At 60.6% G+C, this 25,567-nt stretch overlaps 1 protein-coding gene across 4 annotated transcripts; it reads left to right on the forward strand.

Moving 5' to 3' along the window:
* Positions 1 to 179: 179 nt before the first annotated feature.
* NDRG4 (NDRG family member 4) lies at positions 180 to 23,070 on the forward strand. Of its 4 annotated transcripts, XM_067004238.1 has the most exons (17): positions 180 to 336; positions 4,560 to 4,651; positions 5,155 to 5,199; positions 14,646 to 14,751; positions 15,566 to 15,686; positions 15,905 to 15,967; positions 16,161 to 16,221; positions 16,570 to 16,656; positions 16,790 to 16,846; positions 17,199 to 17,302; positions 17,785 to 17,841; positions 17,929 to 17,980; positions 18,704 to 18,751; positions 18,992 to 19,027; positions 19,222 to 19,273; positions 19,823 to 19,861; positions 20,581 to 23,070. In XM_067004238.1, exons 1-17 carry the CDS (start codon positions 300 to 302, stop codon positions 20,733 to 20,735), a joined length of 1,212 nt encoding a protein of 403 aa, XP_066860339.1. In that variant the 5' UTR covers positions 180 to 299; the 3' UTR covers positions 20,736 to 23,070. The 4 variants fall into 4 exon arrangements, with proteins under 4 accessions (XP_066860339.1, XP_066860340.1, XP_013032019.1 ...); XM_067004239.1 differs by lacking the exon at positions 19,823 to 19,861; XM_013176565.3 differs by lacking the exons at positions 180 to 336; positions 4,560 to 4,651; positions 5,155 to 5,199 and adding an exon at positions 11,264 to 11,423.
* The last annotated feature ends 2,497 nt before the right edge of the window (positions 23,071 to 25,567 follow it).

The raw sequence follows: 25,567 nt of genomic DNA on the forward strand, positions 1-25,567 counted from the left end.
GGCCGCTGTGCGCTGCCCTCCACCCCCGCAGCTCCTCACCCGGCACCTCTCCATCTCCCCTTTCTCTCCCCCCGTTCCCGGCCCGGGCCCGTCGTCCGCCCCTTCCCGGCCCCGTTCCCGGCCCCATCCCCGTCCCCTCCTCTCCGGCCCCGCCGAGGGGAGGAACCGGCCCGCCGGGGCCGTGCCCAGCCGCGCCCCTGCGCCGCCCCGTGCGCTCCGGCTCCGGCTCCGCCACCGGCACCGGCACCGGCACCGGCACCGGCTCCGCTCGCTCCCCGCGCCGGGGCCGCCGGCCCGGCATGAAGGTGCTCCGGCACAAGATCGAGCTGCTGACAGGTACGGCCCGGCTCGGCCCGGGGCCGCCGCTCTGGCGCTGCCGCATCCCCGGCTCTGGGGCTGGGCTCCGCGCTGCCGCCCCTCGCCGTGCCCCCTGGGGGGGCTGCGGTGGCCGTGGGGCGCTGGGGGCCGGCAGGGGCCGGGCTGGGGCACGGCGAGGCGGGGGGAAGGCGGCCGCTGGGGAGATGGGGCGGGGGGCTGAGGGGCCTCCAGCCCCCGCCCGGCAGCCGGGACCCCCCCCCCCCCCCCCTCCGGGTGCTGCTGAAGGGGGGCACGCACACGAGCGACGTTTTTTGGGTGCGGGAGGCAGCTCCCGGGCGAGGCGTGAGGGCTGCGGCAGGTGCCGGGGGGTACCGAGGGGGGTACCGAGGGGGGCAGAGCCCCCCCCCCCCGCCACCGCGGCCCCCAGCCCGGGGGGCGCAGCCCCGGCTCCCCTGGGCCGGCAGATCGGGGCCCGCGGGTTCCTGCGCTCCCCGCTCAGCCCCGCAGCGCGGGTGGGCCGCCGGGCGGCGGCCGTGGGTGGCTGGGCTGCGGGGCCGTGCCCCGGGGGAGGCAGCGGGCCGAGGGGTTCGTCCTGCATCGGCGGGGCAGGAGGGAGGCGGCCGCGGGGTGCCGGGGTTCTCCTCAGCAGCGCCGCTCAGCAGGAGGTGCTGGGGAAGCGCTTCCCCGCCTGGGGCCGGGCTGCGGTCCCCTTCCTCCCTCTCCCTGCCTCGCTGGAGGTGGCTTTTGCTTGGGGGCCTGGCAGGGGCCAGCCCTCGCTGCTCTGGATTTGCGCTGTCCGGTTAGCCCGGAGGAGCCGCGCCGGCATCGCAGGGGTGCCGCAGCCGCGCCGGACAGGACGCAGGGCTGCAACGGGGGGGCTCTTGTGGGGCCAGTGCGTCATCCAAGGGTCCCCTGCCTTCTGGCTGCATGCCGCCTGGTGTTAAACCCTTCCCACCGCCTCGTCACGGTGATAATAATAATGATAACAGTAATGTATTTCCTTGCCATAAGCTGGTTCTCCTCCAATAAGCAACCATTGGGCTGCGGATCCCCAGGGAAGGTAAGCCAATGTGGCTGTTTCCATCTGCATCCACACAGGCGATGCCAGGGCAGAGCCCGTGGGGCTGTCTGCAAGAGCCCTGCCAGAGCTGGGCGCCGCTGGGCATGGCGCTGCCCGGCACCTGCCTCCTCTGTCCCTCACCCACTCCCCTTCCCACTGGGAGCCCTTCCCCTGCCCTGCAGGACAAAGTTTTTCTTCCTTTCCTGCTACTCAGTTTGGGCTCATCCCTGGAAGACACAGGGGCAGGGCTGGGAGTTTGTGAGAGCTCGTGCTAGTGTGCTACAGGAGCCTGGGATGTGTGGCTGCCGGCTAGGCACGTCTGGCCCCTTGAAAAGAGGTAAATGGGATTGCTTACACCGCTGCTCTGTGACGGCCTAGGGGTATGTACGGAGCGCACCCCGCGTTGCAGCACTGTCCTCAGAGGAGCACCAGCTCGCGGAGGTCCTGCTCCTCGGCTCTTGTTTGGATATGCAAGTGAAGAATAACGTGCTTTGTTTGGGACTGGTTTGGGATTAGGGAAGGAGACAGATCCCAGCATGGCCCAAGACATGGTGGCGCTGCTCTAGGAAGGCAGAGCAAGAGCACCTGGGGCGGCACGCTGGGGATAGGTGCTGCTGGGGAGCATCGGGATGAGCTGAAGGGAAAAGGCTTTGTGGCCAGCCATGTTGGCATTTCCCCGGCTATCTTCATGCGGCATTTCCAGCCCCATCACCCCAGCATGTGACGGGAGTGCTTGTGCCCCATGGCTTCACTGCAGAGCACCTCAGCCGTCACAGCGCTGGGCCAACCCCTGCAGCCTCTCCACTGGCCTCACTGGGGCCGGCAGCGGGGCAGCCGATGGTCTGTGGCTGATGTGTCTCACACCCTTGGCTTCCTCGCCAGCCCTCTGCAGTGACGGTGGCCCGGCCGAGCTGGGTGACACTGTTCACTGCCCCGCTTCTGCGCTTGGGGAGCAGGGGCGAGGGTGGCTGTGGGCTGGCCGCAGCAGCCAGGCACCCATGGAAGCCAGCAGCATGGCTGTGATCCTGCGGGCGGGCTGCTGCACCCGTGGGCCTCCCTGTCACAGAACAGAGATCCCCTTCGGGGCTGGCATTTCACTCCCTCCTCTGCTCCCAGGCCCAGCACCACTTTCGGTGGCTGTCCCTTCCGCGCTGGGGATGCTGGTTGGTGTCCCTCATGGGCTGGTTTTCCCCCCGCCGCCCAGGCAAGATCACGGGGCCTTTCCTCATTGCTCGGCCACCCTCCCTCCGATATCAGCTGGAGGCTTTAATTAACGAAGGCATTAACCGTACGCTAAGTGCTGGCCCCGGTCACCCCAGGGCTGTGGCTGTGCAGTGTGTCGGTGCAGTCAGCGTGTGGCACTCCGCTCTCTTCCAGACCCAGCTACTGGTGAGGCTGATTTTCCCCAACTTTTTAACCCTCCTTTCCTGAGATTGGGCGCCGGGCTGCTAGGCTGGAGCCGGCACAGGCTCTGCGTCCTCTCGGCCGTGCTGGCGGGCTGCAGGAGCAGGCTGGCTCTGACATGAAGCTACATCACCAGCAGCAGCCTGGCTTTGAGCAATGCACCCGGACATGCAGCTCCGAGGGGCTGTCGGCAGCCCTCTGTCCCCGCTGCGGAGGCCCCAGCACGGTGGGACCCTTGCTGCTGGCCAGGGGCACACGGACTCCCGGCACTTGGAGCCCTGGGTATCCCAGGAGGCTTCGTGCCGGCGTTTCGCCCTCAAAACTCTTCTGGTTTGTTGGATGGCCCCGAAAGAGCAAGGCAAAGCGTGGTTTCTGCAGAGAGCAGCCAGGTGGCAGAGCTTGCCTGCTTTTCAACTGAAAACCCGATTGGATTAGAAAAAAACGGTTTTGGAGGGGAGCTCACAACCAGCTCCCATGTTCCAGGTAGCTGGGGCAGGGGTGAACGCGCCTTGTGATGCTCTCGCCCTGCATTTCTGCATCTCCAGCCTTGGCTGCCCCAGATTTGGAGGTGGGCAAAGCATGGAGGAGGTCTGGCTGAGGCTGGGGATGGAGCAGGAGCTGTGTCTGCTTGGTGCTAGCATAACCCCGTACTCTCCCCAGTAGCCATGGGGAGGCAGCGTGGGGAGCTGGATGTTTGGAGCAGGAACTCATCTGGAGGCTTGGCATCTGGAAAGAGGTAGCGGGAGCGGGGCGGGGGGGAAAGCAGTGAGGTTAAATGCTGGGGGGGCTGTGCCTGACGCTGAGCAGGGACACTGCCCTCGCTCTGGGACCTGCTGGTTACCCACCCTGCGTGTGCAACGGGATCTGGGGTTGTCCTCATCCCTATTCTCCCATGTGGTGTCCTTCACCTTCCATGTGCAGTCAGCTATGGGGGGGGATGCGAGTATCCCCTCGCTCTGCTTTGCTTTCTGAGCTGGGCTTGGTTTCGGGGGTATTTTGGAGATGCCAGTGCTGGGGCGTGCAAACTCCTAGTGCCCTGATCAGCAGGGCAGTCCCACGCCTCTGCTGAGCAAGGGCTCTGCAGTGAAGTCTGTCCCTGCAAGCCCTGGGGCTGAGCTGCCAGCTGGCCAGGACCTGCTCTGCAGGCGAGGAGGCTGTGGGGGTACAGGCTCTGCGCGTGCTTTCCTCCCATCGCTGCAATACAAGCTTCAGGCTTCTCTCTGCTCCCTGCTGGGGCCATGCCAGCTGCTCAGAGCAACCCTCTGCCTCCCAGCATGGCTGAGAAACCTCACCCCTCAGTCTGGCTGTGCAGGGAGATCTCCCTCAGTCCTACCCTTCTCTGTCTGTGCCCTAAAACTAGCCAAAACACTGACTTTTCTTGCTCTGGCTGATGCTGGAAGCTGGAGTGTGAATCGGACCATTCTCGCCCTGGGCTAAGGGCTTGCAGGGGTGACCAGGATGGGCAGACCAAGCTGCTCTCCCAGTTTGCCTGAGGCAGACCTGGAGACAAGCCTGTTCTTAACTGGAAGAACTGGACAGGAGTGGGAGCTGAGCTCCACCAGATGCTGCCGGCCTTCTGTCCGACTCCCAGCCCCCAGCGGAGGGACTCGCTGCAGCCCCTGGATGAGGCAGCACACCAGGACCCTGGTGGCCAGGGGGACTGAAGCTGATTTGGCTTTCTGGGAACCCTCTCCATGGGCGGAAAGGCTCAGGGAGACCTAGGAGAAAGCGGAGGCAGGACCCTGCAGGGCACTGACATCTCCCTCACCCCGGGCAGGGCTGCTGCTGCAGGAGATGACCATGGCAGGGCTGCATGAGCTGCGCTTCACCGAGGAGAAGCCACTGCTGCGGGGCCAGGATACTGAGCTGGTGAGTTGGGAGATGGCTCTGGCTCTGGCTTCATGCGTGGGGTGCTGGGATGGGGGTGCTGGTGCGACCCCAGCTCCCCTTGCACATCGTGCTGGGGAGCTGTGGGGTGGTAATGCTGGGGCACGTGTTGGTACTGGGGGATCTGGGGTGTGTGCAGTTATGCTGGTATTGGGGGCATGTTTGCACACACATTGATATTGGATGCGTGTGTGTGAATGAGCACGGCTTTTGTTTTGGTGTGATGACGTGGGGAGGTTTTGCACACACGGTAACACAGTGCGTGTATGTGCAGTTGTTGTAGCTGTGTCTGCACGCGTTTGGGCGTGTGCCCGCGCGGCCACTTTGCATGCAGGGGTGACCCCACAGCCCTGTGCACCAGCCCCCCGCTGCCCCCGCAGAGGGTCCTTGTGGTGCCGGGGGGCTTTGTGTGCCAGGTGGGCAGAGGGAGTGCGAGGGGCAGCAGGTCGGTGCCTTGGTCCCTAACGGCTGCCTTTCTCCCCCAGGAGAGCTCAGATGTCTTCCTCTCTGCCGTGGACACAGACTGGAAGGTAGGACCAGCTGCGGGGGGGGGGACAGGAGGTGCCTCCTGTCCCTGGGCTTGGGGGCCCACAGGCCAGCGTGGTGGATCAGTGCGGGGCACTGAGCGGGCCCTGGGGATGGGTGTTGTTGGCTGCCCTGGCCCCAGCTTGCCGGTGGTGGCCGCTTGGTGTCTGTGCATGGGGCTGCGTGTCATGGTCCCTGTAGGAAGGGGATAGGGCCACGGCTTTGCAGCCTGCCTGGCAGAGCCCCTGGGGATGCTGGCTGCTGCCCTCAGCGCTGGCAGTCAGATGTGTCTGGTGGGCACTTGGCAACAGGCCGGGGACAAAACCTTTTTGAAAGAAGCAAAACCGAGCTGCTTTTCCAGCCCCTCTGCCATTGCCATGGCAATGGTTCCCCGGGCGATGCCAGCTCCCCGGTTACATGAGGGTGGTTGAAAGTCTCTTTCTCTTCTGAAGTGCCAGGGCATTGCCTGCCCCTCATCCTGCCCGCCTCTCCTGGGGACCGGGGCCCCTCCACTCGCCTGGCCTGCGAGCTGCTGCAGGCAGCCCTCGTCCCAGGCAGCAGCCACGCTGGGCAGCGCTGCACCAACCCGCGGCTCTGCCCCACTCACAGTGTGGGACCTGCCCGCCTCGCGCCTCGGTTTCACCTCTACAGAGGAGCCCGGTGGAGGGCCTTGGGGCTGCCAGGCAGAGGGAGGCTGGTAGCCATGAGTCCCTGGGGGCGGTCACTCTCTGGAGAGCCAAGCATTCAGCAGAGAGCTTTGCAATCAGCCTCCCACTGCCATCTTGACCCTGGCACTGTGGGAGCAGAGCCAAGATGCTGGGCTGCCCTGCCTCTGTTTCCCATGTTGGAAGAGGGGATACCTGCTGTCATGGGGCAGGTATCTGTCCTCTCTCAGCTCCCTGCAGTGGAGCATCTTGGGGGACGCCAGTGACCAGCCTCAGGCTGAGGTATGTGTATGGCCGGGACTGCAAGGAGGGTGGGCTCAGGCAGTGCTGGTGCTGATGCTCTGATGCTGAAACACCAGCGCCTGTGAGGAGAAGCTAAAGCTGATTTCATTCATCCTGGCAGAGGGGCTAGAGAGCTTAGGTCTCTGTTTTGGCAGACCTACTTCCCATGCTTTTGGTGCTGGCCCACTCAGCCTCCACCACCCGTGCGAGCAGCAGGGCACAGCTGGGCAGAGAGTAAAGAGTTTCATCAGGATGCTGGGATATGCTGGTGTGATTCACAGAGAAGGTGGGAAAGTTCTGGTATCACCACAGCAAGGGTGAGGAGTGAGAAGGAGGTGGCGGTGCCAGGGGCATGGTGAATGCCACAGCACTGCACCCTTGTTACATTGAAAAGTTAACTGGGAAAAGATAAAGGTGGCTCTTCCCAAGCCAGCTGGGCCCTGCACCATCTTGGTTCCCCTCCAAGAGCCTGTGAGGATGGTGATGGGATGAGCTTCCCAGGCTGTGCTGGGACAGCTCTTGCTTTCCCCCTGCCTGGTACTTTGCAGGCTGGGTCCTTGCAAAGGCTGGGGCAGACAGAGGCTGCCCTTCTTTGGGGAGATCTTACTCCATTTTCTAGTCTCTTCCCCTTGGGGTTATTCATTCCGGCCCCCAGCTTAGGTCTTTGCTGTCCCTATTCTCCACCCCAGAGCCAGTTGCTGTTGCATTGTTGAGATGCTCTCATCTGGCTCAGGGGCAGCAGAGGGAGTAGGGATCCTGCAGTGCCACTGTCAGCCAGAGGAAAGCCAGTGGGGCTGGGGCAAGGGGGGCCAGGGCAGGTGCCTCTGCCTCAGGGCCTGGGTGATCTGGCCCCTGCTGGAGGTCTGGTCTGCCTGCTGGCTGGGGTGGCTAGTAGCCAAAGGGCTAGTGATGCTGAGGCCATTTAAACAGTGCCAGCCTTGCTCAGCCCTCCTGTCTCCCTGCTGCCCTTTTGCAATCATGCCTCCCTTTGCTTTGACTTTTCCTCCCCTTCTCTCCTCTGTTTTGCCATCTTCCTGCCTTTTTTCACCAGTTCACCCACTTCTTCATCTCTCAGTTTTTCCTAGGGGCTCTCTGTTTCCCAGTGCTTCTGCCCTCTGTCATGCCATGGGGCAACAGTCCCTTCCCCTGGCTCATGCCATATCCTGGAGGCTGCTGCAAAGCTGGGGCTTTGCCAGCACCATGGCCAAAATGTCTGGTGGAGAAGAGCAGCACAAGTGGCTGCTAATGATGTGCTGCTGGGCCCTGTGCAGGCAGCCCCCAGATGTACCCATGGCAGGGCAGCCATCACCGACCCCTGAAATCCCCAGGAGTAGGCATCCCTGGGCTTGCCAGTCTCTGTATCGGCTTCACTGCAGTTCCAGGGTTATTTTTGCAATGCTGTGGGCTGGCTGGGTGCAGGTTGCTGTGCAATCTGCTCTGCTTGCTGTTCATGGCTGCAACTGCTTGCGCTCTTTGGCTCTACAGACAGTGGGGCTGATGAAAGCAAAACCACAGAATATTTCAAGTCAGAAGGGACCCACCAGGATCATCAAGTCCAACTCCTGGCTCCACACAGGACTACCTAGAAATTAAACTGAATGTCTGACAGCGTTGTCTGAACTGTGGTGGTTGAACACTGGTAGGCAGCTAAGCTCCACCACGCTGCTCTCTCACCGCTGCTCCTCAAAAGCGCAAGGGGAGAAAATACAGACAGGGTGAGCCAGATCACCTGCACCTGTGTGGGCTCCTCTCCACAGGCTGCAATCCTGGCATGGAGCCTGCTCCTGCTGGGGCTCTCCATGGGCTGCAGTCTCTTTCAGGCCACATCCACCGTGGGCTCTTCCAGGTGCTGCAGCGTGAGGATCTGCTCCACCATCATACCCCATGGGCTGCAGGGGGACAGCCTGCTCCACCAGGGGCCTCGCCACGGGCTGCAGGGGAACTGCTGCTGCGTGCCTGGAGCATCTCCTGCCCTCCTGCTGCACTGACCCTGGGGGCTGCAGGGCTGCTTCTCTCTCATTTCTCTCCCAGCTGCTCTTGTGCAGCAGGTTTTTCCCTTTCTCCAGCGTGCTCTCCTGAGACACAACCAGTAGAGCTGGTGGGCTGTCGCTCTGGAGCTGGCTGTACTCTAACACCACGCAGCTGCTGGGCTGTTCTCACGGAAGCGACCCCTCATTGCCACCAACACCTTGCCACATAAACCCAATGCAGAGATACTTCTTGAACCCCGTCAGGGTTGGTGCCATGGCCACTTTCCTAGGGAGCCTTTTCTGGTGCCTGGCCACACTCTCAGTGGAGAACCTTTCCCTCATATTGGATCTGACCCTCCTCTGTCCCAGCTCCATGCCGTTCCCTCGGGTCCTGTCGCTGTCCCCAGAGAGCAGAGCTCAGCGCCTGCCCCTCCGCTCCCCTCGTGAGGGAGCTGCAGGCCGCCATGAGGCCTCCCCTCGGCCTGCTCTGCTCTGGGCTGAGCAAACCAAGGGACCTCAGCTGCTCCTACATCATTGCCCTCTGGACCCTTCACCATCTTCGCTGCACTTCTTTGGACACATATATTTTAATATCCTTCTTATATTTTCGTGCCCAAACCTGCACACAGTCCTCAAGGTGAGGCCACAGCAGTGCAGAGCAGAGCAGGACCATCCCTTCCCTCACCAGCCAGCAGTGCTGTGCCTGAGGCACCCTAGGACACGATTGACCCTTTGGGCTGCCAGGGCACACTGCTTCAAGTGGCTGTCGGCCAGAACCCCCAGATCCCTTTCCGTGGCCGCTCTCCAGCCTCTCATCCTCCAGACTGTCCATACAGCCAGGGTTGCCCCATCCCAGGTGCAGAATCTGGCACATGCTCATTAAATTTGGCGTGGCTGGTGATTTCGCAGCCCTCTAGTCTGTGAAGATCTCTTGGCAAGCCCTCTGTGCCCTGAGGCAGTCAACACCTCCTAATTTAGTATCCTCTGCAAACTGACTTAGTGTGGATTTGGCTCCTGTGTCCAGGTCACTCATAAAAACACTGAAGAGAACTGGCCCTGAAATGGAGTCCTGGGGAACCCCACTACTGACTGGCTGCCAGCCTGATGTAACCCCATTTCTATAACCCTTTGAGCCTGCCCCATCAGCCAGTTGCTCACCCGTCCTATTTGTACTTCTCTAGCTGTATGCTGGACATTTTGTCTAGAAGGGTATTGTAAGAGACAGTTCCAAAAGCTTTGCTAAAATCCAAAGAAGTCACATCTACTGGCTACTCTTAGTCCACTATGTGGGTAACCTTGTCATACAAGGAAACTAAGTTAGTTAAGTAGGACTTTCCCCTCATGAACCCATGCTGGCTGTGACCACTGACTGCATTGTCATTCAAGTGTTTTTCGATAACTCTCAGCATAATCTTTGCCATCATTTTACCAGTCACTGGAGTGAGACTGCCAGGGCCTTCTTTCTTACCCTTCTTGAAAACAGGGACAACCTTTTCCAGCTTCCAGTTGACTGGGACCTCTCTGTATTCTCAAGACCATTGAAGAGTAATAGAGAGGGGTCTCAATAATATCAGCCAGCTTTTTGAGTACCCTGGGATGAATCCCATGAGGCTGCTAGACTTATGTGCGTTCAGCTGGCCAAATGGCACACAGACCTGTGAATAGCTTAGTTCCTGTGCTAGAAGTCACTCAGGACCTGGGCTCCCCCCTCACATGTGGTCCTTCATGAACAGAGGGGTCATCTCTGCGGGATTTGTGTCAGGGCTCCCTGCAGGACAAAACAGTGCAGTGGAAAGTTTCCTTGTTAGCCTGGTTTGTTGGAGGCAAGGTAGGTGCTGTCCCACTGCCTGTCCATCTGTCCTTCTCCCACTTGTCCATCCTCTCCACTTCGGGTGGAGGAAAGAGATGTTCGCAGGGCAAAGTGGCTCGGATCTGTTGTTCCACATCAGAGACTCAACAGGAGCAAGCCCAGTGGGTGATGCTGAGGATACACAGGGAAGCCTGGGCTTCTATTGCTGGACAAGACTCGTGGGCAGATGGGCTTGTCCTCTTGTGAAGCCTCTTGGAATCATGGCAGAAGCAAACTGCACATGCACACAGAGGGACACGTGCATGCGTGTGCACATGCTGCATGCATTAGCCCAGGGGTGGAGTCCTTCCCATCAGGGCTGCTGGGTTGTTGTTCCTCCTGGCTTATTTACCTGCCTTCAGTGATGTGTCAGGCTAAATTGAGTCCTGTGTTCCCACTGTGTGCCAGCATCCTGCACCAGGCAAGGTTGGGGGGATTTGTGTCTGTGCTAGCATGTCCTGTAACATGCTCCATGTCCACGCAAATGTACCGTGTGCGCCCTTCATTGCATATGTGCATATTCCTGCCTTGACTGCAGGCCTTCTTATGTTCCCAGGTAAGGTAATGGGGAAGCATTCATCTGTGTTCTCACACGGGCACGAGGTTCTGCATGTATGCAGTTCATCGTGTATCCGTGGGCATGCGTGTTGTCCTGTAACCTTGCGTGGGTTTCAGTAGGAGTCACCACATTTATTTGTCCAAATTTATTTGTGGGGCACGTGCATGCCCCAGACACATGGAGCATGGAGTCACACAGTTTTGCCTGGTCCCTGTGTGTCCGTGTTTGTATATGTTCCTGTGCACGTATGTGCGCGGCCATGTGCATACATGGAAGCACCACCTGCAATGTCTGTTTGTGGGTGTGTGCCAGCTTCCCTGTGTGTGTGCGTTACTGCAGGGCTCTGGCCTGGGTGGTTGCAGACTCGAGCATGACTCTGCATGTTTGTGCATGGCACAGAGCCACGTGTGCATGCATGTCTGGGTGTAGGTGAGGGGTGCTGGGCTCTGCCCTGACAATGCTGTGTGCGTTGTGGGGGGTGTCAGCACAGCCCCGTCTGGGCGCCTGTACCTGTCTCAGTCTGCCAAAGGAGGGAAGATGGAGCGGGTACCGCACGGCGCCAGGCGTTTTTCTTCATAAACAAGGGTATTTGGGGCCAATTGGAGCATGAATAATTCCTGTGGCAGCCAATGGCCGAGTGCCGGCTGCATCGCAGCACTCGCCTGCAATGGAGGCCAAACCTGCTGGGGCTGCGCCTTGCGCCGAGGGGGAAGGGAGAGGGAGGGCTTAGCGCAGGGCTGGGGCTCCGCTATAAATCGAGGCAAGGGGCTGAGCTAGCACAGAGCTCTGCTTCACCCCAGCCTGCTGCAGCACCGTGCCCTGCGCCAGGACCCTGTGCACAGTCTGCCCTGCCTGCACATCCTTGCCTGCCCGGCTCCTCACCATGCCCGAGTGCTGGGATGGGGTAGGTACCACCGTCCCCCGTGCTACCCTCCCTTCCGAGCGGGTTTTGCCCCAGTTTCTCTCCTACTGGCTGAGGCTGGGCGATTGCACCAAGTGGAGCTTGCTGTGCACCAGGCAGATGTTGGTGTGGGGGCAGCTGCCACCGGGGAGCCCTTCCTTCCCCCAGCTACAGCACTGCTGCATCCCTGATGTGACGCAGGTTTCGGGGCTGCATTGTCCTTGAGCGTGTCCTCCCCAGGCCTGGCGGAGATGGTGCACCCGGCTGTGCTGAGCGAGCGCAGTGCCTGCAGCTGTGGGCTGCACTGGGCTGACTGTGGGCAGGGGGCCCTGCTGACTCCCACCCAGGGCACAGCGGGGACAGGGGAGACAGGAGGACTATAGAGAGATGATCTCTGGACATTTTGGACGTCTGGGATGTTTTCCAGCCTCCGCAGTGATTGCAACATCTGGTGGCAAAAGGCTGGTGTGGAGGGGTGGTGCTGCAGTGCAGAGGAGCGGTGAGCAGGTGGGAGCACTGCAGTGGGCGAGTGAGAGCCTTGCAGTTACCCAGCCCCACACAGGGACTGGGCTCTCCCAGGCACCTATGGGTGCTGTGGCCCAGGATTGTCCATGCCCCCCCTTCATCCTGGCTTCATCCCCTCCTCCCTAGCCTCTCCCCTGAGCGAGAGCAAATGTGCCTGCAGCAAAGGGCAGGGCTGTGGTACCCAGCGATGCTGCAGAGGCTGTGCCACGGTCAGGGATGTGCCTGGGCTCACAGATGGGGGTCACAGCCCTAGGGAAGAAGCTGCTACCTTAGGCTTGTGATTTTTGGGTTGGTATCACAGACTGAGCTGTAAGGGAACCATGGCCATGTGGGTGGGAGGGAGGAAGCCCTGTGCTCAGGATCAGACCACAAGGACACCTCCTACTGGGTCACCTTGGGCCAAGCCTTTCCTCTGCCTTGATTTCCCTGTCTGTTGCCTGCTCATCACCTGCAGAGGTGGGTGGGGAGAGAAGCAATACCCAGCTCGACCCTGGGGAGTAGAGGGATGGCTGTGGCTGAGGGGTGGGGTTGGGGCACTCTTGCGGAGCCGAGCATCATCTCTGAGGAGCCCTTGAGCCGCCCTCGAGTGCCACGTGCCTGTGGGTATGGCTGCCCTTGGCGAGGGGAGGCACTGCAGGGAGGAGTACCCGTCCTCAGGCTGTTCCTCCCGCCTGCCGGAGGCCCGTGTCCTTCAGAGTCCTTGGCGGTGCGTGGCCTGTGGGAGCACCCACGTGGGTGTGGAGGGGCCCGCTCTCCTCGCACCTTCCCATCCGCAGGGGTTGCCGGTGCCTGCAGTGAGGACCGCTCTGCATCAGGCACTGTGCCAGCATCCCCTGCCTGGCCCCACTTGGGGCGTGATGCTCCCGGGCCCGCTGCATCCCAGCTTTGAGGTCATTGCCACCGGGCTGGCTGGCAGGCACGGGCATCTGGAGGGGACCCCTGGTCCTTTGGCCAGCACCCAGGCTCACAGCCTCAGTTTCCCTTGGGATGCTGGCCACGAAGGTGAGGCTGGAACCTCAGGGCCCGCAGCCTGTCAGGGATTGAGCGTCAGGATGAAGCTAGAGCAGTGTGACCTTGCAGGCCGAGGACAGTGGCACCCGTACGCATTCGCTGTGAGAAGCCCTGACGGCAGCATGTGGGGGCTGGAGGTCACCTGTGCCCTGAAACAGTGCCATGACAATGAGCTCCTCCCTGCTCCCTCCTCCTCCTCAGCAAGGCTGGATGGGGGTCAGAGGATGGACAGGTAGGAGCTGGCTCAGCAACAACCCCCACTCCCACCCCTGTCCCCTGGAAGGCAGCATTGCTTTCCCAGTCAGGGAAACTGAGGCACGGGGCAGTCCTGGTCCCTGTATGGGGGCACAGCCATTTCAGACCAGTGGGTTTTGAGGTTATTTTAGCTGTCATTTGGGGCTCAGGATGCAGCATTTCCTCGGGTGGTGTTTGAGGTCTGACCTCAGCCTGTTTGCGCCAAGCACAGTGAATCCAGGCCAGCTGGGCCATGCTGTTCTCTCTCATCCTGTTACCAAAACTCTCCCGGTCTCAGGTCCTCTAAGACCTCCTGTCCCATCCTGCGATCCCTTCCCATCCCACCCCAAACCTCTATCCCTTGATACCATCTTGTGCTCCCATACATGATACACCTGTCAAATCCTAAATCTTCCTGTCCCATCCCAAGCACTCCATTTTTACTCCATGATCCCACACCATCCCAAACCTTCCCATCCTGTGATCCTTCTGTCCCATCTCAACTCTCCTGTGCCATCCTTGATGCCCCACCTTTCACATATCCCCTTTCTGGGACATGGCTGCACCTTTGCCAGCCACTGCCTCCTGGGCAGTCTCCTGTGCCTCAGTTTCCCTGTTGGAAGAAGCTGGGCTGGGTTCGTACAGACTGTTCATAGCCACTGCCAAGTCGGGGGATCCCAAGCTATGTGGGTGAAATCTGCTTATGACCACGTTGAAGGCAAGGGTGTAGCTGGCACGTGGGTCCCAGGAGAAGCCAAGAAGAGGTGTTTGAGTCTGCAGAGGGACCATCCAAGGGCTGCTATTAAATATGCAGATGCTATTAAATAGATATAGCTGCATCCAGCTTGGGAAAACCCCACCCTGGGGCAAGGCAGTGGAGGCCGGGTGTTTATAGCGGCTTGCTTGCTCTGCCCTCTGCTGCCAGCCAGGACTCGAGGCTGCCTGGAGCCTGGGGATTTCCTGAGGCAGCTGCTCCCCCGCCTCCTCTGCACCCAGGGGGCCCATCCTGCACCAGGTATCAGCAGGTCCCAGCCTGGGGGTTCTCATCCCTGCTTGCTCTGGGCATGGGGGCCACATTGGAGGCATCGCTTCTCAGCCTTTTGGCTAAGATCAAGTGCAGTGTGTAGTGTACGGGGCTGCGTGTAGTGTATGGGGCTGCGTGTAGTGTACGGGGCTGTCCAGCAGGCACTTGCTTGCTCACAGGTGATCCCCATGGGGAAGGCATTTCTGGGGCTTTGGCCTTGTGGCCACCTGCCCGTGGAAAGCCAGAAGCCCCCAGGTGTCTGCAGGAGCCCCCAGGTCAGCACAAACAGCCTGTGTGGATGCCATGCAGGGTTGGATCTGGGTGCTGAGTCAGCTGCCTTCCCCTCCCTCCCGGCTCTGGGCAGGGATGGTGGGACAGGAGGAGGTGTCTGGGGCAGGACCAGCGTCACTCCATCTCTCCCTGTCCCCCAGGAACACGACATCGAGACACCCTACGGGCTGCTGCATGTGGTCATTCGGGGCTCACCCAAGGGGAATCGCCCGGCCATCCTGACGTACCATGACGTGGGCCTCAACCGTGAGTGCTGGCCTCCGGGAGGACGGGGAGCAGGGGAGGGCGGGAGCAAGCCGGCGGCTGGGACGTCAGCCAAAGCCCCTGGCTTGGCGTCGAGGTGCCAAGGGCTCCCTCACAATATGGAGGGTTTCTGTGGCATCCAAGAGAGCTGGGAGGCTTTGGCCTCCTTTCTTAAATCCTATGTTTGCCTGAACTCTTTCTGGGGATTTTGGACAGGGCAGGTAATATCCTGGGCTGCTCAACCTACAGCTGCCAAGGGGGAGCACAGAACACTGCCTGACCGAGAGCAGCCTCGTGCTTCACCGGCCTGTGCAGGGCTGGGGCAGATCCCAGTCCCCAGCAAGGGGTCTGGGCTTATAAACTAGGAAGTGATTGGCCTGGGATGAAGAAGCCACCTCTCCCATTTCGGGTGCCCCTTTCCCCTCTGAAGCTGGCACGGGGCAGATGGCCAAGCCCTGTTCGACTGGAGCAGCGTGGCTGCTGCTGGGGCCCTGCAGCCCCGGCCCTGCAGTGCTGGGCAGACCGACGGTTCTGATGCAGAGCCCCGAGGCAAGTCCCAAACTTCTCATCCTCCTGGCTGCGTCCTTCCCTCCCCATGTCTCCCATCCCCATAAGGGTCACAATCCTTGCTAACAGTGGCCATGGTCTCTGCTGTGGGCCAGGAGCACAGAAGGAAGGGTATGGAAGGGCTTTGGTGGCACATCAGCTCCGGGACGAGGGGCAGTGGGACAGCAGTGACCTCTCTCCATGCTCCCCTGGCCCACCAGGCCCTCGTGCCGGGGTGTTTGGTCTCTGATCACTGCCTGCCCTTTGACAGACAAGCTTTGCTTCAACACCTTCTTCAACTATGAGGACATGCAGGAGATCACGAAGCACTTTGTGGTGTGCCACGTGGATGCGCCAGGACAACAGGCAGGAGCCTCGCAGTTCCCGCAGGGGTAGGTGCCAGCCCTGGGGACTTGCTGCGCCTGATGGGATGTCACCTCCCTGCCCGCTGGGATGTCACTGCCCGGGCAATCGCCTGCCCGCGGGCCCCTCTAGGCCATGTCAAAGCCCAGGGCTGGTGACGTGGTGGTTGGTGGGTGAGCAGGCGGGTGGTGTTTCCCTGCTCCATGCAGGCCCCGCAACCACCTCCCCGTGCCTCCCCGTGCTGCAGGTACCAGTACCCGTCCATGGACCAGCTGGCTGCCATGTTACCCAGCGTGGTGCAGCATTTCGGGTGAGTCACCTCTCCTCTGAGCGGGCTGGGCAGGGCCTGCGGCTGGGACTGGGGCTGGAGGACTTACCCCCGTTAGCTGGCACCCTGCATGTCCTTTTGTGCCCCATCCTGGACTCGTTGAAGGCAGAGGGGTGCCCTGGGGAACCTGCGCTGGAGCCCACTGTTTCCCCATGCGCGCCTCTCTGCTTTCCAGGTTCAAGTATGTGATCGGGATCGGCGTTGGGGCAGGAGCCTACGTGCTGGCCAAGTTTGCGGTGAGCCTGGGGCTGGGATGGAGTCACCTGTGCCTCCTGCCAGCCTGGGGCCTGGGGAAGAGCAGGAGCTGACGGCCCGGGCGTGCTGTGCCACTGCAAAGGCTCCTGGAGAGAGGGGCAGGCCAGGATGGCCGTGCTGTGGTCACGGTGGCAGGGCAGTCCTGTGCCTGCTGCAGCTGAGCCAGGTCTCCCGTCCCGCCACGTCAGCCCCCTGGGCCCTGCGCAGCCATTGATCCCAGGACTCCCGGGGATGTCCCTGGCCTGGCTGTGGTGCCCACATGGTGGGCAGTGGTGCTGGTGGGCGTGTTGCCCCTTCCCGCTGAGCATCACCCCTCTTGCTTGGTGCAGCTCATCTTCCCTGACCTGGTTGAAGGGCTGGTCCTCATGAACATCGACCCCAACGGCAAAGGCTGGATTGACTGGGCAGCTGCCAAGGTGGGCACGGCCCCAAACCCCTCCAAGCCCTGGCGGCTCCGTGGGGCTTGGAGTCGCCATCCTGTGCCACCCTGCAGTGCCAGGGCAGGAGCCAGCCACGGTGGGACAATAACTCCCTGTGTTCTCTCCACAGCTCTCAGGCCTCACCAGCACGCTGCCGGACACAGTCCTGTCGCACCTCTTCAGCCAGGTAAGGGCGGCCTGCCCTGCCTTCCGCCTGCACTGTCCCCCACAGTGCCCCCCTGCCCAGCATCCTAGCCACGTGGCTGTGCCCTGCCCCCTATGCTGGGTGCTGTGGTGCCACTGGGCCTGACCCATACCCAGGGATGAGGTTGGAGAAGTCCTGCTTGCGTGCCTCCTGCTTGATCCAGGGCTCAGCGCCAACTGATGCCGTGTGCGACTCACACCTGTGTCCTGCCCAGGCACGCTGCCCACAGTGTGGCCGTGCCCAGACACAGTGCCCAGCATCCTCTTGCTCTGCTCCATCAGTGGGCAAGGCACCTAGCAGCCTCCGCCCTGATTTCTGTCCCCTGTTGGTGCAGGAGGAGCTGGTGAACAACACAGAGCTGGTGCAGAGTTACCGGCAGCAGATTGGCAGCGTGGTGAACCAGTTCAACCTCCAGCTATTCCTCAACATGTACAACAGGTGAGTAATGCCAGGCAGCGTGGCCATCTTTGCCATGCTGATGAACTGCAGCAATGGTGGGTGGCCCCAGTGTGCAACGGGTACCTCAGCCGCACGGGGTGCTGCTGTCACCCTCTGATGCAGGCAGGCTGCAGAGCAGTGCTGGCCACCGGTGCTGGCCAGGGGTGCTGGAGTGGTAGTAGCTGTGTTAGAGCCTAGGGAAGGGGACAGAGATATTGCCCAAGTGTTCCTAAGAAGGGAGTTGCTGCTCCACTGAGTGCTGCATCCCATGGCGTGGGCTCTGCTCAGGGCACAGGGGTGCAGCAGGGATCACAGGGTGCTGGGACGCTGGGGCTGAGAGACGCTTTCCAGAGCCACTCCCAGAGCAGTGCCCCAAAGCCACTCCCAGAGCGGTGCCCCAGCTCTGTGCTACGATGTCAATGGCATCGTAGGCATCGAACCCTGCCTAAGGGGTCACACTGGCTCTCTTTCTTCTCTGCCAGCCGCAGGGACCTGGACATCAACCGGCCTGGGACTGTGCCCAACGCCAAGACTCTGCGGTAAGAGTCGCTCTGGCACAGCACAAGGGATGCAGGGCGGTGGAGCCCAGCACAAGCCCTGACCGTGCCCTTTCTTCTGATTTCCAGCTGCCCCGTGATGCTGGTGGTGGGGGACAACGCGCCTGCTGAAGAAGGGGTGGTGAGTAAGGGTGTGGGGCTGTGATGCCTGCATGGATGGTGCCCATGTGTGGGCATGCTCATGCACACTGCCTGCTCAGACGTACGGAAACTCCCATGTGCAGGAGCGCCCTCAAGTGCAAACCTGCCTGTTCAGGGGGGCACATGTGCACATGCGTCTGTGTGCCCAGCCATTCTTGCACGTACCTGGGAAGCCCCCCCCTTCCCGCATGCACCCAGACCCGCTCACGTGAACATGTGGGTGTGTTGGTACACAGGCATACTCCATCCTGGGCCCCATGCACCCAAATGGCTGCTTGTGCACGTGTGTGCTTGCACGTGCCCGCGTGGTTGTCAACATTTGCACAATCAGCTGCAAGTACTGTGCAGGTGGCCGTGCCTGTACATGTGTGTAACTGTGCGTGTGCACACTCTCCCCCAGCACATGTACACGTGCCTGTAGACATGTGGGCACACACGGAGGCCTCATGAGACACCCCTCCCTCTCCAGCCCCCACCTCGAGGTGGGGATGTTCCATCCTGCCCAGGCACTGCCTGGCAAGTGGAAGGTCCCTTATGTCGCACAGCAGGTGGTGGTGGCGCGGGGGGCTCAGGGCTCGCCTAGCACCCTGCCTGCTGTGGGATGTGCCAGTCGCAGTGTCGGGGATCAGTGGTGGTATCCGTGGGCAACTTCTGCCAGGCGCAGGGCACCCCAGGGTGCTCATACCATCCCTCTCACCCACAGGTGGAGTGTAACTCCAAGCTGGATCCCACCAACACCACCTTCCTGAAGGTAAGCGGGTGGCAGAGGGGCAGCAGGGTGGCTCGCACTGCATGTGCAGTGCCTGTTGCCCTGTGCCCCAGCATTGCGGGGTGTCCCCATCTCCCTGTCACAGGTTTGTCCTGGCTGTGGGGCTGGGGTGAGTGGGGAGAGCAGGGTGGCCTTGGCAGTAGCATCCTGCCAGTGGTTACCAGAGGACAGGGTGGGGAGAAAAGGCGTCCCCCCAAACTAACCAGGACCTTCTCTCTGCAGATGGCAGATTCTGGTGGGCTGCCCCAGGTCACACAGGTGAGCCTCCCCAGTTTTCTCAGTCAACTGAGTATACTGGGCCCTGAGGCATGGACTGGTGCTGTCCCTGGCTAGCAGGGAATGGGCTGACGTGGGCACAGGAGTCCTGTGTGGGGGATAGAGGAGGTGGCTTGGGCCTGGGTGGGGATCTCAGCCCTGCTGCTGCCTCAGCTCCTCCTGCTCTCTCCCTGCAGCCCGGCAAGCTGACTGAAGCCTTCAAGTACTTCCTGCAAGGCATGGGCTACAGTGAGTGCCAGGGCTGGGCACAGGGCTGGCCTGGGCGTGTGCGTGCACATGCGTGTGCGTGTGTGTGCCGCCCCTGCCGCAGAAGAGCTTGGCACCTGTGCGTGCCCTGACAGAGGGCTGCACATGCATCTGTAGCATTATGTGTGGCTGTACAAGATGCCCGTCCGTGTGCTAGGGGTGTGGAGTATGCAGGCTCCGTGTGCACACTAATGTGCGTGCAAGGGCTGTGTGTGTGTACGTAAGTGTATGAGCAGGGTCTCTGTGTATGCGTACGTACATATGTGTGTGTGGATGCATGAGCAGGGGCTGTGTTTGCACATGGGTGTGGAGAGTTCCCGTGGGCGTAGGTCCATGTGTACAGATCAACACGTGTGTGTGCGTGTGAAGGTCCCCGTGCACATGCGTGTGTGCAGGTCTGTGTGCACACCTACAGCTCTGTGTGCACACATATGTGGGGCCAGGTGGGGACTCCTGGCCCCACGGAGCCACCAGCATGGCTGACATTCTTTCTCTGCCCTCCCTGCCCCTGTCCTGCTCCCGCCCCGCCAGTCGCCCACCTGAAGGATCGGAGGCTGAGTGGAGGCGCAGGTACCGCTCAGTGCTGCTCGGCCCGTGCCCACCGCTGCATGGTGCCCTCCTGGCCCTGAGCCCCCATGGCAGGTCACTCCTGCTGGCTGGTGTCCCCAAGCTGCCTGGGCACCTTTGGGAGCAGTCTGGGTACAGAGCTGGCCCTTCCCAGCCAGGCATCTTCTGTCTCGCTCTGCTTTGCTCGAGATGATGGGCTGTCCCCACGCTCTGCCTCACACCCTGAGCCAGGGCTGAGAGCTGAGAAATGGCATTCAGAGAAGTATCCCCATGCAGGCACGGTCCCAGCAGCATGCCCACCATGCCCTCTTCCAGATGAACAGGAACTGTGCCACGCTGGCTGGAGGAGGGCCTCACCTCCCCCAGACACCCTGGGGAGCCAGGAGAGCTCCCATCCCCACTTACACCCTCTCTGGAGCATAGCAGCTGGGGCTTCCTGTGGCCTCCTTCCTGGTGGCCACCTGCCCAGGAGCTTTACCAGCTGTGCCTGGTGTGCAGCCTGCCCCAGGGCACCCCATTCCTGCCCACCATCCTTTTGTCAGCCTGGAGCTTCTCATGTTGTAGCACTGCATGCTGCAAGCTTGCGCCGGGGGCCGTTTGCATTGGGGAGTGGGACCCGTGTCCCCACCGGTGGCTTTGCTTGCGTGAGGTAATGTCAGCTCTGTTCCTTCTGGACTTCGGAGGGAGCTGAGCACCCAGGCCCTCTCTCTGTGCCCGTGCAGTGCCATCCGCCAGCATGACCCGCCTGGCACGCTCCCGCACAGCCTCCCTCACCAGCGCCAGCTCGGTGGATGGCGCCCGCCCACGTGCCTGTACCCACTCGGAGAGCACCGAGGCCATGGGGCAGATCAACCACACCATGGAGGTATCGTGCTGAGGCCCACGGCCACCGCCGCCGTTTCCTCCAGAGCCATCTCCCATCCGTCAGCATCCCGCCAGCACCCACCCGCCCTGCAGACAACCTCTGCCAGGGCCCTCGCTCCCTTGGGGTTGATTCATCTTCTTTGCTGTTGGCCTCCCCCCCCATCGCTGGGCACCAGAGAAGGAGAGGGGCTTTGCGTTGTCACCTCCAAGCTCTGGGTCCTGGCTTAGCCCAGCAGTCACACGTGGCTCTGCCTCAGTCCTCACCCTCCCCAGCACCGGCTTGGCCCTGGCTTGGGAGGGAGGGTGGTGGAGGGATGTGGCCAGGACGGGTGAGCAGGGTCAGGGTGGTGGGATGGGGGCAGGATGGTGGGATGGAACAGGACAGCCGTACAGGGGCAGAACAGTGGGACACAGAAGCACCCTGGAGGTAGGTTGGTCTGCCAAGGCGATCCGATGGGTGGCCAGGCTAGAAGGAAGCCAGGGCCTGGGAACGGCACTGGCTCTGCCTGCAGCATGCCTGGGCACTTGGTGGGGGGGTGGATTTGTCAGACGCCTGCGGGGATATCACTCTGCCCTTCCTGGGGCAGCGGCTCCCATGCATCTCCCTGCCGGCCATTCCGTGGGGGTCACAGGGGATTCCCTGACGCAGGCAAGACCTGGCACAAGGTGGCCATCATGAGAAATCACACACCGCACTGTACCCTCATCCTCGCCACGCATCCCGAGGGCTGCCCCAGAGCAGGGGGAGAGGTCCTGTCTTGCTCTGCTCCAGGAGACATCAGGGCAGAAGGGGGGTCATGGGCATCCCTTCCCCAGTCCTGCTGTTGTTGCAAGAATGACGATCACTGCCTGTCAGCAAAAACGCACCCAGGGGCAGGCAGTCTCTGCGCCTTGGCTTGCCCGTTCCCTGCCACTCTGGCAGTCTCACTTTAGCTTGGGCTGAGGCCACCAGGGCTCGGAGGCTGCTGTGTCTGGGGACATTGTGAGGCAAAAGATTCCGGAATCCCTCCTCCAGTTTCACCACAGCCCATAGGTGTCACTGCAGCAGAGCCATTAGCAATAAGATGAGACACCCCTCGCCCCAGGAAGCCCCCAGCACCCTCTGCCCTGCAGGGCACCCCAGCCTCAGCATGCCAGCTGTGCGGCATGACCCATGGGACATGAGGAGCAGCCCCGTGTCCGGCTTTGTCCACAGGGGTCCACAGAGCAGGCCAGTCCACCCCACACGCCCCCATACCCACATCAGTTCCTCCCACACTACCTGTGCACTGAGCAGGCCATCTCTCAAGGGCTTGGCTCCCCACGAGCTGCAGGGCCCCATCCAGCCACCGGCTCCAGGTGGATTTGACCTTGCACTCGGCACGGAGAGCCCCGTCATCGTGTAACCCTGCCATCGGCCGCCTGGCCTCGGCTGCTGCCCCCGGCCCATCCCGGGGCAGCAGAGCCCAGCTCTTCTTGTACGCAGGGTGAGGGAGCTCCCCGTTCTGGCAAGAGGAGCTTGGGACTTTTTGGGTAGCCCCTGCGCAGGGTGGCAGCAGAGACCCATTGAGGGTCCACCAGGGGCCATCATCTGGGCGAGCGGCACCCCAGTGGGTGCAGGGACAGTGGTGTTGGGCTGTGCAGCCCCACAGGGAGCAGGTTCCACACAGCGCCCTTGGAGCACTCCCCCTGCAGGCCCTGGCCCCACACCTTGTTCCCCCCCCCATCAAGGGCCTCCAGGGCTCCCAGCAGGTGTTCAAGGGCTCCTGGCCCTGAGGCCTGCACCCTGGTCAGCACCCCTATAATGACTGGCCACCCTGAATGTGGCCAATGTCCCCATTTTCCCCCCCAATTTGTTCTGCCGTGTGCTTCCTTCTCCGTGTGACTCTGAAAGCTAAGTAGATCCTTTTTACTGTAGATACCGCTGTGATCACCTGTTTTCTCAGCGTGTCCTTCCAAAAGATATATATATAAATGCCTATACATATTATATATATGGGGTTACCCAGTCCCTGACCTTTTGGGTTTGTTCTCCATGTTTTCTCGTACAAGCGGTGCCGTGTGGTTCCCTTTGAGGTGGTCTGGTCATGCTTGCCTTTGGTTTCCCACCTGGGTTTTGTTGGTTGGTTCAGTTTTCCCTGTGGTTCGTTCCTTTGATTTTTGTTGGTTTTCCTCTTTTCCTGGTCACAGCAGAATTTAATGGATTTCCCCCTTTTCTCTGTCTGAGCGCAACCTGGTTTTGTCACAGTGGTGTCGAGGCCACAGTACTCACACAAGATGGCAATATGTAAACCAGATTTAACTAACCTGTCACTGTAGAGAGGATTTACTGTATCAAAATAATAATAATAAAGACAGTAAGAACCTGCTGTGCTCTTGTCATATGCTGGCCTAACAGCAGGGGGAAACGTCCAAGCTCTTCCCAGCCCGGCCTGTGGAGACCTGGTGTGCAGGGAGGACAAGAGGACCACCGGGGCCACCGACCTGCACCCAGGTGGTGCACCACTGTGGTAGGGGCACATTTGGGCTAGGGGCTGCACAACTGGGATAGGGGAGCCAGGGAGCACATGGAGGGGAACTGAGGACCCCAGGGTGCACGTGGAGGGGAGCAGTGGGGTGCTTTGGCATCAGGGCAACAGTAGGCTGAGTGCCCCATATGTTTGGGGTGGATGGAGACTAAAGGCCGCCAGCTGTGACCCAACAAAACTGGATCCAAGGAGTGCCCGCTGGGGAAGAGAAGACCCATGGCTGCATGAGTCTGGAGATGGGTCATCGGGCGTCCACAGGACAGCCATCCTCCCAGTCCTGCCCCAGGCCTGCATGACTCCCCATCAAGGTCTGAACATCCCAGACCTCCCCCTGTCCAGGTGCACGACCCTCTCCTGGGGAAGGATCCCCTCCCTGTGTCCTAGCCTTCATCTCTGCTCCAGGGAGTCAGTGTCTGCTTTGTACTAGGCTTATCCAGACTGGTCCCAGACCCAGAGCATGGTCCACTGCATGGTCCGTGGTTGCCTGGGGTGCAGGAAGAAGAGCCCAAACATGTGGGGTGGGAATCCAAAGCCATGGGACTGAGCTGAGATCTGAGCTAGCAGCCTGGGAGCCTTCTTGGCTGGCTGGGATGGAGGCGTCTGCTTGTCTCCCTGCTTTTGGCTCTACCTTGGGCCTGCTCCAGCCTTGGGTCTTCCCTCTTGCTGCTCTCTCTCCCCTCCTGCGTGGGTTTTGGTGGCCTCCCTCCTGCCCCTTTCTCTCCCTTTCTTTCCAGCATGAGGCCCTCCCTCCTCTGGTCTTGGGATCTCCTCTGGTAGGAGTGTCCATTTGTGCCCTCTTCTCTGCTGCCCCCCCCCCCCCCCCCACTCCAAGCCTGGGTGAACCTCATTTGGTGGGTGCTGGGATGGTCCTGGTGGGACTGGGATGGGGTCTCTTCTGCGTGACTCTGGGACTGGAGACCATCACTGTGGTGTCAGGGTAGCTGCAGCTGGGATAGCAGTGCTGCTTGGTGGGAATGCCACAGTTGTTCTGGGGGTGTCAGAGGGACACTGGTGCCACAGAATGCACTATGAATAAGGAATAAGCAAGATGAGTTGGAGATGTATGTGCAAATGCAGGGTTATTGTCTTGTTGGGATCACGGAGACGTGGTGGGATTACTCCCATAACGAGTGTTGCAGTGGAGGGATGCAGGCTGTTTAGGAAGGACTGGCTGGGAAGATGAGGAGGGGCTGAAAGCCGCTGTGTGGGAGAGCAGCTGGAGCACATGAAGCTCTGCTTGGGAATTTCTGGACTTCTGGTTTAAGATTAAAGAGATGAGAGGTAAAGGAGGTACAGGTGACCTTATAGTGCGTGTCTGCTGCACGCCGCCTCACCAGGTAGAACGAGCAGATGAGGCCCTCTACAGACAGACAGAAGCAGCATTACATTCGCAGGCCCTGGACCTCATGGGAGACTTTAAGCACCCTGACATCTGTTGGAGGGACAAGACACCAGGACATAAGCAATCGAGGAAGTTCCTGGAATGTGTTGATGAGAGCTTCCTTCTCCAAGTGATAGGAGAGCCAATGAGGAGAGGTGGTCTGCTGGACCTCATGCTCACCAAAAATGAAGGGGTTGATGGGAGTTTGAAGGTATGACACACCAGGACAGGGTTGTCCAGAATTTCTTTCAGATTTGGGGACTAATCAAGCAATTGACCAAGGGAAGCATAAATCGAGTTAAAAACAGGGAGGAAAAAAATGTTGCAAGTAAAGGAAAAGTTTATTTAGTTCTTCTCTACTGCAACTAGGTAAGTGGTAACAGCTAAGTTCTTAAGGTCTTACTCCAAATAGCATGGGTTCGTGGTCTTGCCAACATCTTAGGAGCCACTCCTCCAGTATCAGTTTTCCCCAGAATGTCCTCACTAACACCATGCTGGGTTGTCTCATTTTCTCTGGCAGTTAGCATCAGCAGCTTCCAAGACCACACCAAGAGCGTGTTGCTCCTTCTTTTACGAAAAGGTTTGGTCCTCTGTCCTGGTTTTGGCTGGGATAGAGTTATTTTTCTTCCTAGAAGCTGGTATGGTGCTGTGGTGATTTAGGGTGAGAATAATGCTGATAACACGTTATCAGGACAAGGTTTCTGTTGTTGCAGAGCAGTGCTTACACAGAGGCAAGGGCATTTCAGCTTCTCATGCTGCCCTGCCAGCGAGGAGACTGGGGGTGCACAGCTGGGACAGGCTGGGTCGATGGGCCGAGTCCAACCTCAAGACATCCAACAAGGGCAAGTGCCGGGTGCTGCGCATGGGTCCCAACAACCCCGTGCAGGCCTAGGGAGCAGTGGCTGGGAAGTTGCCCAGCAGAAAAGGGTCTGGGGGTGCTGGTCAAGAGCCGGCTGA

This window comes from Anser cygnoides, chromosome 12 (genome assembly GCF_040182565.1).
Source record: "Anser cygnoides isolate HZ-2024a breed goose chromosome 12, Taihu_goose_T2T_genome, whole genome shotgun sequence".
Taxonomy (NCBI): Eukaryota; Metazoa; Chordata; class Aves; order Anseriformes; family Anatidae; genus Anser; species Anser cygnoides.